At 49.0% G+C, this 12,903-nt stretch overlaps 1 protein-coding gene and 1 non-coding gene across 5 annotated transcripts in view; both read left to right on the forward strand.

The window, feature by feature from the left end:
* Positions 1-1,054: 1,054 nt before the first annotated feature.
* On the forward strand, positions 1,055-1,136 carry Trnal-aag1 (transfer RNA leucine (anticodon AAG) 1). Its single transcript has one exon. It is a non-coding gene; the product is annotated as a tRNA-Leu (tRNA).
* Positions 1,137-1,320: 184 nt separating this feature from the next.
* Polr3e (RNA polymerase III subunit E) overlaps positions 1,321-12,903 on the forward strand; it is a 28,531-nt gene continuing 16,948 nt past the window's right edge. For 3 of the 4 annotated variants that reach the window (XR_015630518.1, XR_015630519.1, XM_087571552.1), the window contains exons 1-6: positions 1,323-1,447; positions 6,047-6,118; positions 7,479-7,529; positions 10,443-10,520; positions 11,386-11,501; positions 11,957-12,039. Coding sequence is in view for 2 of the 4 variants with exons in the window: in XM_087571552.1 (XP_087427678.1) it covers positions 6,083-6,118; positions 7,479-7,529; positions 10,443-10,520; positions 11,386-11,501; positions 11,957-12,039 (364 nt within the window). In the remaining 2 variants the exon portion in view is untranslated. 4 annotated transcript variants of the gene reach the window in all.

Below are 12,903 nucleotides of genomic sequence, written 5' to 3' on the forward strand. Positions count from 1 at the left end.
CTCAGTAGGAATTAATAACCTGAAGATTTCGGTGACACACACCTTTAATGCCAGCATTTGGGAGGCAGAGATAGTGGGATCTCACTGAGTTCCAGGCCAACGTGGAGTTCCCAGTACTTGGGAAGTGCAGGCAGGAGGATCAGAAGTTCAAACTCACCTTTAGCTACACACATAGTTCAAAGCCAGCCTGGGGCATTGTGAGCCTTAACTCAACAAATGTGTGTGTGTGTGTGTGTTCAAATGTATGCAGCAATAAGTTTAATTCTAGGTGGTGGAAATACGGGTGACTATTTTTTTTCCACTGTGTCTTTTTCAGTCTTTTAAAATATCTAGGGCTGGTGAAATAGCTCAGTAGGTAAACATACTTGCCTCAAACCTGACAACCTAACTGCCCCCACATGGTAGAAAGAAAGAACATACTCAGGCAAGTTGTCCTCTGACCTCCACAGCATGTCCTGCCTGCTCCCCGCCCCTCCCCCACTTCCAAACAAATAAATAAGATAAACGTAAAAGTCTGTATGGGTACATTGAAATGAATAGATACTTAAAAATGAAGTCTGGTTAAAAACAAAAGCAAAAACAACAGCAATAACAACAAAAATCCCCCCAAATATGGTGAAAAACCAACCAGCTGTATATCTCTATACGTTTCTGCGTTAATATTTATATCCCAACCCATTCACAATATGACAATTTTAAACACGTAATTTTTCAGATAGAAATGTGCAGACCTGGGGTCACAGTTCAGCTTTCAGAGTTCGGTGAAAGTTACTTCCAGAACCAGACGTCTAATTAGGGCTATGTGAGTGACAGAGTGGCTTAACTTGACACCTTAACCATCTGCCTCAGAACGCAATTAAACTTTTTTTTCTTTAAAACTTATTTGGAACAAGCTTGCATCTAGATACTTTTATTTTAATAAGTGGCATTATAATAATATTGTTTATGACAATTTCTATCAGCAGGAGATAAAACAAACACAACTTCAAGAATTTAAGGAAAATATACGTGTCAATCCAGTAAGTAGCTTCTTAGGAAACAGCTTTAACAGCTGGGTAGCGTGGCCGAGCGGTCTAAGGCGCTGGATTAAGGCTCCAGTCTCTTCGGGGGCGTGGGTTCGAATCCCACCGCTGCCAAGGTAGTTTTTTTGTTTTGTCTCTGCCTCCTGCGCTCTGAGTTTCTTCTGCAGCCACAGCGGCGACCCCTGCCGTCGATGTGTGCTCTCTGCACCACGAGTGGCTCGCGAAGGGGCGGTCCCGCGCTCGCCGGGGCGGGGCATTGTGGGTAAGAGGAAGCGCGAGGGCCGGCCCCGCTCCCCCCACGTGTCCGCCGGAGTTTCTCCAGCAGCAACATGGCCGCTCCCTGATAGAAGACCCGGCCGCCGCCGTCTCTGCAGCCCACGGGTCCCTGGGCCGTTCCGCCGCCCGCGTGCGGCCCCGGCGGAGAGGTGAGACCCGACTCAGCAGCCTCGGGATTCTGGCCCCAGCCGTCGCACTCGCTCTGGGCTCCTGGCCGCGCTGCTGACTAGGCCAGAGAGGCCCGCGCCGCTGCGTGCCGAGGGGCCGCGGCCTCCCGGGGCAGGGCGCAGGGCGGCCACCCAACTTTCCAGGCCGCCCTGGGCCTGGGTCGCTCCGCACGGCTGGACGGTGGGGAGGTGACGGCGGTGCGGCCCGCGCTGACTCAGGCCTCGGCCGCGCTGCCTCGCCCGGGCCTGGCTCACGAACCGCACCTGCGAGGGCACTAGTGCCCGGTGGCGTGGCGGCTTTTGGAGGAGTGGGAAGGGCGCCTGAGCACCGGCGACATGGAGAAAGCCATTGGACCGCGGGGCTGCCTGCATGGGCGGGGGTCGTTGCCTTAGCTGAACTGGGTGGGCCCGGGACGCCTCATTCATTGATCTGTGTTTAAACAGAGTGGCGACTGCGCGGACCCGGGGACCCTCCAGTAACTGGTGATAGTGGTGCACATTGCAGGTTATCCTGGAATCCTGTTCTTAGAGTTACTGGGTTTGGGAGCGAAACGATAAGATCTTACATTTATCTGTAAAATGGGGATAATATGATTCCTGTGCTGCTTCTTTCATTTGTGGCTATCTTGCTCGGTCTTACATTGGAAGAAAACATGTTGCCACGTAGCAACAGCCCTTCTTATAGGTTCTACTTATCCCTTTGAAGCCGGTGTGTGGTTTATTGCTGGTTTAGGATGAAAATAGGAAAGATCCGGGGTTACGCAATCCATGACATTAATCAGCTGCTATGTTGTAGAGGTGGGATTTGAACCTGTAAAGTTTCGCACGGGAGTCCAACCTCTTAACCACTATACCATACGGCCTTTTACCAAAGATGTGTGCAGCATATTGGTTAAGAATAAAATCAAGGCTCTTTGACATCAGCTAGATTTGGATTTCTTGATTACCCGTTTTCTTGGGGCTGTGACCTTGGGTAAATCAATTCTAAGCTGGGCACTATAAATTTTGATTTGCACAGCTAATGAGAAGATTAAATATTTGGTACTATATTGGTACCTGTTATCATTAACATTTGCGAGAAAGAACTGTGATTTTTTTTTTAATTTTAAAAGTAATGGTCCCATAACAACAAAGTATAATTATTATCTCCACTTAATGGTCCAGGAATATAAAGTGTAGAGAAGCCTTCGTGGAGTTTAAAGTCTAGCGCAGAGGACAGCCAACACCTGACCAGCAAGCAGATCAGGAAGTTCCAGGTTAGGACCAGTCAGGAGTAAGGAACTATGCTTGTAATGGAAGGGGCTGGAAGCGGCTGTTCCAGTTGGTCTGTCAGGGAACGTCTCTAATCCTGGAGGGAGTGGCAGTTGTTACCACTGCATCCTGAAAATGACCTGGGGTTGTGCAGAGGTCCTCAAGGATGCTTGGGACTTGGCCTGTTAGAAGTCGGTAATTGATCACCAGGCCATGGGGAGATGCTTATGTGAAGACAGGGACAGGATCATGTAAGAGCTTAGGGGCTCCTGGAAGGATTTGTTTTATGGGACAGTTGAAGGGTTGGGAGCAAGGTAGCGATACCATGGTAGCGATACCATAGTAGCGAGGCTACTGCCAGTCACAAAGACTGGCATTCTCTTGAGAATTGGAGATAGAGGAGTGGAGCTAGGGAAGCCTTTTTGTTTGTTTTGTGTCTGTAGGTCCCCCGTCTGTCGTCCCCGTGGCCCCCCCCCCATGAGGCTTTGATATATACTCACCCAGGATGGCCTCAGACTTGTTATCTTCCCCCCCCCTCCGCCTCCCAAGTGCTGGTATTACAAGCATAGATCACCACAGCTTGCTCTGGAAGCTCAAATTGTTGGCTATAAAGATTTCAGGTCAAGATTTATTAGTGAGTGTTGTAAAATTGGGTAGGGGTCTTGCTCCAGCACTGTTATTTTGCAAGGGCAAGGATGGAAAGCCACACTGTGTGGATGTAACAGCCATGCTACACAAGGTACTGCTTCAGCTGAGGCATTTCTGCATCACTGGTGGGAAAATATTATTGTTGGTCTTAGGCTCCACCTTTAAAAGCCACTGAATTGGATACTGGGAGGCTAAAGGGAGCTGATGGCCTCTGCAGGTAACCCAAGCAGGTGCAGTGTTCAGAGGGAGGAGATGCTAAGAGGGACCTGATTCTGCCCGATGGCAGGGCTGGGCAGAACTTCAGCCCTGAAAGAATAATTGAGACTTAAGACTCTCGTAACCACCCATAGTCTCTTTTTGTATGTGCTGTGTTTCCTTAATTCCCCCTGAAATCCTGTCTCAATTGGCCACTAAGTGCAGCTGCCTGCAGAGTAAGGTACGTGCTTGACACATATCTGTGACACTTGGTAGCCAGTGCAGATGCACGGTGGCAACCACATAGGACTATGCTCAGATGGTTGAGACCTGCCCGCCACATCTTGATCTGCTGTGATGGCCCATTTCCCACCAGCCTGTCTCTTTCCCTGTCCCAGATCATCCTTTGCTCAGAATCCCTCTGGAGCCCAGGCAGCCTTTAGGTTCACATTTTTCAGGTACCGGGTAGAGCTGTGCTGTACCTGCTGAGTTCTAGGGACCAGGTATACAGCAAGGCAAAAGTAGACTGACTTAGTTTGTTGCTTACAGCTTAATGGTAGGAAGAACAGATACAGGGGAAATTATCCCATGGTGGTGATGTGCTTAGGGGGCCAGAGAAAGGAGACATTTGAATAAAACCCTGAAAATGGCACAGGAGGGAACCTGAAGCTGGGGTAGAACAGTTAGTATGGCCCTTAGATGGATTGGGAAGAGGCAGGAAGTCAGAGGTGGTGGGTGGGGCCTAAGCCAAGGGGTTGGGGTTTGTTGAGGTTCACTGGAAGGGTCAAGATTCTCTCTGAAGAAGATGGGGGACCCTGGGAGGCATCACTCAGTGCTGCTACCTGAGGGTTGAGCAGTGATTGTGGGGCAGAAAGGAGCCAGGAAATCAGCCAGGAAGCTGAGCTGGCTAGATTGAGGTGTGGCCAGCTTCTGGCCTCCTTTGAAGGCAGACGTCACAGGATGAGCTGGTGTGAAGTGAGAGGAGGGGAGATCCAAGGATGGGGCAGATGTTTCTGCCTGAGCAGTTCAAGTGCTGCAGCTAGTGAGTTTACATGGGGCCTTAGCTGGAATTGAACCCTGTACTTTTAAGTCTTTGTGATTTGTTTGTTTAAATTTATTATTTGTTTTTGAAACAGTTTCACTGTGGGTCCCAGACTGTAGACCAGGCTGGCCTTGAACTCATGGAGATCCTCCTGCTTCTGCTTCCTAAGTGCTAGGATTAGAGGTACCACCATGCCCAGCTAAGTTTTTGGGGTTTTTTTGAGACAAGGTATGTTATAGCCCAGACTTGTATCAATTCCCCATGTAACTAAGACTGACCTTGAACTAATGATTCTTCTGTCTCTACCTGCCAAGTGCTGGGATCACAGCCATTCACTGGTACGACTAGTACCCTTTTTTTTTTTTTTTTTTTGGTTCTTTTTTTCGGAGCTGGGGACCTAACCCAGGGCCTTGTGCTTCCTAGGCAAGCGCTCTACCACTGAGCTAAATCCCCAACCCCGACTAGTACCCTTTTAAGTCCTAAATCATTCAGATGTGACGTGGATAGGACTGGGGTGGTCTTACCCAGGCACAGAGGGGGGGCAACAGCTGAAGTCTTTGGATGCTCAGTTCTTTTCTTAGCCAGTAGCACCTGTGCCCTAGGGCGCAGGAGAGCTGGAAGCCTGCAGGCATCGTCAGGTTGCTATCCTTTAAGCCCACCTACATGTCCCTCCTTAACTGGAGGGTTCCACTCTTCACTTCACTTCACTTCCCCATTTATAACTGTCACCCAAGTCCAAGGCCTGGACTTGCAGTCTTGGCGTGGTGTGACGTTGAGTGAGCTCCTGATACCTGTCCCTGAATTCAGTCTGTTTTGTAAGATGGAGACAGTCACACCACTCAGAGCCTTACTGCCTCATGAGCCCAAGAGAAAATATTAAAAGAGGTCATTTTGACCCCAAAGTACAGAAAATTGGCTCACTGGGGTTACAGCCTGACAGTCTAAAACGATGGGAAGTCTGTGGGCCATGTGACAGCTGACTGTCATATTAGCACAGGACCCTCAAGACTCCAGTGTTTCAACTAAAGCCATGGACTGCCAGTTTCCCCAGGCCCAGCTGGGAGTGTTTTTGAGTGGGCAAGAAACCTGTAAAACTGGTTATTAATTTTTCCCTAGAGGTACAGTTGACCTGTATTGGCTTGGGTCTCCCTGCCTGCACCCTTTGTGGGCTTGTTCCTCCTCACTATTGCCTCCACCACAAACACAGAAAGGAGATCATGTTTTGGTCTTGGGCTTCCCTTCTCTGCACAGCACCAATGAAGAAAGGTGCATCAGAAAGGCTGATTGAGGGGCTGGGGATTTAGCTCAGTGGTAGAGCGCTTACCTAGGAAGCGCAAGGCCCTGGGTTCGGTCCCCAGCTCCGAAAAAAAAAGAACCAAAAAAGAAAGAAAGAAAGGCTGATTGAACGGCTTACTGATTGCCCAGGTCTCTTGCTGTCTTTGCAGATTGAGTTGAGGACTGTGTGGCGGGCTCTCCCTAGTATGGCCAATGAAGAAGATGACCCAGTCATACAGGAGGTAACTGCCACTGTCGACTTTCTGTTGGACCACAGGCTATAGGACCAAGTCCCTTCTGTATGTCCATAGGTCAGTCTAGGGCTTGTTGGTGGTCTAGGGACCCTAGACCTTGCTCTTACCACTCTTGTCCCTGCCATGATCCAGCAGTCCCTGATTTTGAGAGCTCATCTAATATGCCTAGACTTCAGCTTGCTTGCTGTCTGTCTGTCCCACTTTCTACAAAGCCAGCTGCAGAACTGGGCATTGAACAGGTGGTACTAGTGATTGAAAGAGATTGGTGGGGCTGGGGATTTAGCTCAGTGGTAGAGCGCTTACCTAGGAAGCGCAAGGCCCTGGGTTTGGTCCCCAGCTCCAAAAAAAAGAACCAAAAAAAAAAGAAAGAGATTGGTGGTGTCATTGAGTAGTTCTTTACTCCATTCACTGTGTACCAGGGACAGTGACATAATAGCAACCAGGCTGTGTCCTTGTCTCTAGGAGCCTCTGGCCTATGTATTAGACACATAAGGAGCCTCAGAACACAAACTCTGGGCAGGCAGGTCCAGACTCCTCACAGAAAGACAAAGTTGTTTGTTGTCATTCTTGTCCCTGAGAATCCTTCCAGCCGAGGCCCTGTGTTTGCTCTGGAACCCACACTGAGTTTGAAGGGCAGGGGTCAGGAGGCCATCCCTAGAGAGCAGTGGTTCCTCTTGTTGGATACAACTTACTAAGTTTTTAGATTTGAATTATTTAAATGCACTTACACTATAGCTGCACTGAAGAAATGAAGCAACCACAGAGGGAACTCGAGAGAGCAGAGGGAGCTCCCTTTCTCACTGAGTCCCTGTGGATGAGTGAGCTTTCAGAAACCGGTGTGAAGGACATTCCAGGGAGAGGGATACCTGTGGGCAAAGTCCATGGCAGGAGGGAACACAGTTTGTATGCAGAGCCTGGCCTCAGGAGTGTGAGGTGAAGAAAGGAGGAGCCAGGTCTCACAGGGCCTGTAGACCTTCATAAAATAGGGTGGCATGCGGGCACTAGAGCATCGAGGTGGGAGAGGCACAGAGAAGAAGCACAGGTAGAGCCCACCCATCTCCCAGGAAGGACTTGCCTTGCTTTAGGAGGCACCCAGTCTTGAAGCCCCAGGCATGTGCACTCTTTCCAGGTTAGCATGACCTTGGGTGGAGGCCAGGCAAGCTCTTATCTTGGTTCTCTGGTAGCTGTTGAGAGGGAATCCTGGATGTCCCTGGGTTAGGCCTGGCCTGGTTACTTCTGTTCTTAGTATAAGTCAAGTTTTTTCCACTTCCCTAAATGGTCTCTTTGAGCCACAGGTCCTATCTCAGTGTCTTGGTCTGGTTTAAATGTTTTCTTCCCTTGTTCCCAGATCGATGTGTACTTGGCCAAAAGTCTGGCAGAGAAGCTGTATCTCTTTCAGGTAAGGATGGAACTTCATGCAGGTAAATGGGGAAAGCCAGTGTTGGGGGGGAGGGGGTGCTGGGCAGGAGACTTAGCAGAGCGCACCTGCTCAGATGGGCAAGCAGGACTACATGTGGGATGCAGATTGAGCAGCTGGGGTTCCAGACCAGCCAGTTCCAGCTCCATCAAGACTCAGCTTCCAGCCCCTGAGCAAGTACCTCATCTGTGTGCCTCAGTTTTCAGTAGACACACTGCCTATCTCATGGAGATCCAGTGAGGGTCAAATGCAGCCCCCTAGAAATGCTTAGGCCACTACCTGGGTAGAGCTCAAGGATGCTTCCAGAGTATCCTGGTGGCCACGTGTACCAAGTTGTTAGCCTGCCATGGCCTTCCCTGCTGTGGCTGGCATCTGTTGAGTACCTCCTGTTTCAGCAGTGCTTTCCTAAGTTACCTCAGTCCCATAGTGACACTGGTGGTAGTGACTGCTTTTACATCAGCCTTACTGGAATACAGTTGAGTCACTATACTGTTCCACATTTAAGTAAGTGAACCATGTTCGAGATTTTAACCTATTTGGGGGCTGTGCAGCCAGTACCACACTCTGTTTTAATACATTTTTGTCCCTCTGAAAGAAATCCCATGTATTTGGTCAATCCTCAGCACTAACTCCATTCTTTTTTTTTTAAAGATTTATTCATTTATTATATATAAGTACACTGTAGCTGTCTTCAGATACACCAGAAGAGGGAATCGGATCTCTTTACAGATGGTTGTGAGCCACCATGTGGTTGCTGGGAATTGAACTCATGACCTCTGGAAGAGCAGTCGGGTGCTCTTAACCACTGAGCCATCTCTCCAGCCCCACTAACTCCATTCTTACCTTGAGCCTGAGGCACATTACTTGTGTTTGTATGAATTTGCCTCTTTGGGGTCTCACGTAGAAATGCAGACTATAGTACCAGCCTCTTTTCTATAGAGCCCATCTATGTTGGGGCCTGGATCAGTGTTTTATTTTTATGGCTAAAGATTTTCTCTGTGGGGCTGGGGAGGTGGCTCAGTTGGTAAAGTGTGTGCTGTGCAAGTGTACAAAGACCTGAATTTGGTCCCCAGAACCCACCTCAAAAGCTGAGTGTAGTAGTGTGTGGTTATACTGGAGCGGCAGAGACATGGGGATACCTGGGGCTTACTGGCCAGCAAGCCTAACCTACTTCGTGAGCTCCAGACCAATGAGAGACCCTGTTTCAAAAAGCCAAGTGGATGGTTCCTGAGGAATACCCGAGGCTGTCCTCTGGCCTCCAGGTACACATACTGCAGCCAAGCATACATGAGTATCCATTGCGGATGATGTACAGTTGTTCTCTGTCAGTGGTGGGCATTTGGGTTGTCTACACTTGGGTTGCTGTCTTGAGTAATGCTCACTGGACATCTGTGCGTGTGTTTATGCATGAACCTGTGTTTTCACTTCTCAAAGCACATCTAGGAGTAGAATGGTTAGGTCATACCGCATGTACCTGGAGGACCTTATGGACTGTTTGTACCATTTACATCCTCCATATAAGGCGGCTGTCAGCAGCACTTTGAGTCTGTGTTGCACAGGAGGGAATGAGATCAAGGATCCTGAGCTCTCCTGAGAAGGCCTAGGGCAAGTGGCAGGGGCAGCAGCAGCAGCTGTGCAGAAGAGTGGCTGTCCATTTCCCAGCATTACCTGCATCTTTGAGTGCAGAGCCTCTGTGACAGTGGCTCCATTTGTGTCCACTGTGCTGGGCTCTGCCTGAGCCCACTCCATGTCCACATTCATGGAGAACACGGAGTCAGTGGCAGAGTCAGTACTGTAGCCCAGACCTTCAGCTCATTACCAGCCTTCTAAGCCCAGAGTTGAGTGAATTTAGAGCTCTGGGCCTCAGCACAAGCACACCCATGGCTTTGAGAGCTATTGTGGGAGGGCTTATCTCACCCAGTGTTGGCTCTCCCAAGGGCTCTGCCTAGAGCACTTGTGCCCCAGGCTCTGCCCCTCATCAAAGCTTATCCCTGCTTCAGCTGAAAACTGAAGGAGTAGCCCTGGTGTGGCTACTGAGCAGTTTTTGTAAGTGACTGCTTACTTCCTATGCTAAATGTAGCTGACCCGAAGTCATCCCAAAAGTTGAGCTTCAGCCCAAGCTGCTGTACATCCTCAAGTGTACTGCAGAGGCTGTTGGATGAGATGTCTTGGACTAAGAATTTGGGGGACCAATTAGGGGTTTATTCATCAGCAGTTTCCATGGGAGAGGAGAAAGAAAAAGTATTTCTGTGAGGCCTCTATGGAAAGGTGCTGTATGTTCAAGAGCCAAGACTAGGCTTTCCGAGGAGGCCTGAAGGCAAGCCATTTACATAATAGTAGCCATACAGGGGAGGAACCCACCTTCCTGAGCCCTCTCAAGAGGATACCTGTGGAAAGTCTAGATGGATTGATAAGTAGAGAGAATGGGGTCATAAATCCCTGTATCCAGTGTCCACATTAGCCTCTAGCAGTCTTTCGCCAGCCCTGTTTTTTCCTTCTTGGCCTCCTCCTGTCTTATGTCTCATCCTGGTGGGCTTCAGAGTGTCAGTATGTCCTTGGGCACCTACTACTCTCAATTCCCACAGCCCTGCTTTTGAGCTTCAGTGTACCAGGGGGCTCAGCCATGCCCCTTGAAAGACAAAGACATCCTAAGGTGGTCCAGCAGCAGGAGGCTCAGAAGGCCAGTTATGAATCAGACTATAGATGTAAGCTATCGGGTACCGTATCCCATTGGTAAAGTAGATTGGGGTCCTAGGTACTCTGGTGTTGGGTGGTGTAGGTGTGGGAGCAGTCTGAATAGGATTGGTTCTTTGTTAGTTCTTCCTTGGAACCATCAGTGCCCTGCTCCAGTTTGTTTTGTGCAGGATAGACTGATTGGGGCCTTTTTCTCTCTAGTATCCTGTTCGTCCTGCTTCGATGACCTATGATGACATTCCACATCTCTCAGCCAAGATCAAGCCCAAACAGCAGAAGGTGGGGCTATCCTCCAAGATGGAAATGGGGTACTGAGGGTAAATGGGGGTTGAGGGAAGCAAGAAGACAGATACTTTGGAGACTGTAACACCAGAGAAGGAGCAGTGGATGGATTAGAGAAACAGCAGTGTGCAGGTCTTGAAAGCAGAGGAAGGAAAGCATTTCTAGAAAGGAAAGGTAGCCCCAGCAGAATCAGGCTCAGGTCAGGGGTGGTTGGAAGGCAGGCTTGGGGAAGCCTGGGCTATCAGGTATGGGTGTTTGAAACAGACAAAATAGACAAAGATCCAGTATCCATACAGGATGGGTTAAGGGTATAGAAGAAGCTGAGATAAATTTTCAAAATTTCTCATTTGTAGTAGTTGTGACTCTCAATTTCTAGTCATTGGGGGAGGAGAGAGGCAGCTGTCCCAGGTTTGCTGATATTGGAGATAATATCTTAGTTTCAGATTTTCTTTCTGATTTTTGGGGGTATGGAATAATATGAGACAAGAATGTGTACCCCTGAAAGACTGGTTGTTTTGTTAAAGATTTGTTTATTTTTTTTATGTATGTGAGTACACTGTTGCTCTCTTCAAAGACACCAGAAGAGGGCATTGAGTCACATTGCAGATGGTCGTGAGCCACCGTGTGGGTGCTGGGATTTGAACTCAGGACCTCTGGAAGAGAAGTCAGTGCTCTTAATCACTGAGCCATCTCTCCAGACCAACACTGAGACATATTTGTTAGAAAGTTCATTGGTGACTTTTTGTGGGGCCCATTGGGAAGGACACTGGTCACTCTTGCTTGGGTAGGGACCCGGCTGGGAGTGCTCCTGGGGAGTTGTGCCATGGCACTTTCCGAGTTGGATGGTACTTTGTACCTTCAGGTTGAGCTTGAGATGGCCATCGACACCCTGAATCCCAACTACTGCCGCAGCAAAGGGGAGCAGATTGCATTGAATGTGGATGGTGCCTGTACTGACGAGACTAGCACATATTCCTCGTGAGTTCCCACCCCCAGGGTCCCACCGAAGGTAAAGGTTAAAGAGAAGTCTCCAGTGGCCTCAGAGGCATTGCCTTCTGCCCTTTCTCTGGGGTCCCAGTCATGTCAGGTCTCTGCCTTTAACCAAGAGTGTTGTTGGCCTTCTCTCCTAAGTTGGCTCCCAGCAGGTGCTTCTGGACTGCAAGGGAAACTGGCTTCTAGAGCCCCTGCCCAATCATTTATCCCTTGACCTGCAAAGCTCTGGGTTCCCTCATCCCTTAGCCCTTGCTAGTATACATTGGAATGACATGGCTCTGAGAATAGAGGAAACATTCAAAAGTTGTATCATGAGTGCTCACCTTTAATCCCAGCACTTGGGAGGCAGAGGCAGGTCGATCTCTGTTGGGATGGAATAGGTTTGGCCGGCTTCTCTGGTGCATCCTAGCCCTTGACATTAGTTCTCCGTTTGCTCCCAGAAAGCTGATGGACAAGCAGACCTTCTGCTCCTCCCAGACCACCAGCAACACGGCTCGTTACGCGGCTGCACTCTACAGGCAAGGTACCTAGGGTTGGCTGTACCCTGGGGAGAGAGCAGGGGGGCTGGGCTGGAAGACCTCACCTAGTCTTATGTGTGCTGTTGGCTACAGAACACCAAACTATTAAGGAACAGGGAAATGTGGGAATGAGAAACTATGGAGTCAAAGCACTGTGAAGAGGACTTTGCTGGTCACTCCCACTTGGTAGAGTTGGAGCTTCACGTCAGTTTACTCCTGAGAACATGTATGCAACATAGCATAGTATTGGAGACAGATGGCAGGATTTTGTCCTTTTAAGTTCATGCTACTTAGAACCAAGCAATCTTATTCATACATGGGCAGCAGGTACTGAGGACAAATGGAAATATGTCTCTATCAACCTTGGACACAGATGTTCATAGGACTTTATTCATGAGAGCCAAAGAAAGGAAACAACCCCAAACCCATCACAGTCTCAGGATGCCTGCATAAACAGTGTGCCATAGCCACAGGACATCCTTAAGGATAATAGCCTTACCTGGCTGTGTGAGAGAGCGAGTTCATAATAGATGGGTGCGTCCACATGGATGATAGCACCAGGCATGGTGGTCCACACTTACAATCTTATCCCACCCTTCATCCTAGTGCTTGGGAGGCAGATGCAGGTGGATCTCTGAGTTCTAGACCATCTTGGTCTACACAATAAATTTCAGGACAGTCAGGGATATGGAGAGAGGAGACCTTGTCTCAAAACAAACAACACCAACCAAAAATGATAGCATATTACACGTGTAATTTTCTTTCCTATTCCTGTGGTAAAACACCTGACAAAAGCAGTTGAGGGAAGAAAAAGTTCACCCTGTAGTTTGCAGACCATCATGGGGGGTCAGACCAGCAGGAGGTAATTC

The sequence above is a fragment of the Rattus norvegicus genome, chromosome 1 (assembly GCF_021556685.1).
Source record: "Rattus norvegicus strain SHRSP/BbbUtx chromosome 1, alternate assembly SHRSP_T2T, whole genome shotgun sequence".
In the NCBI taxonomy this organism is placed as follows: Eukaryota; Metazoa; Chordata; class Mammalia; order Rodentia; family Muridae; genus Rattus; species Rattus norvegicus.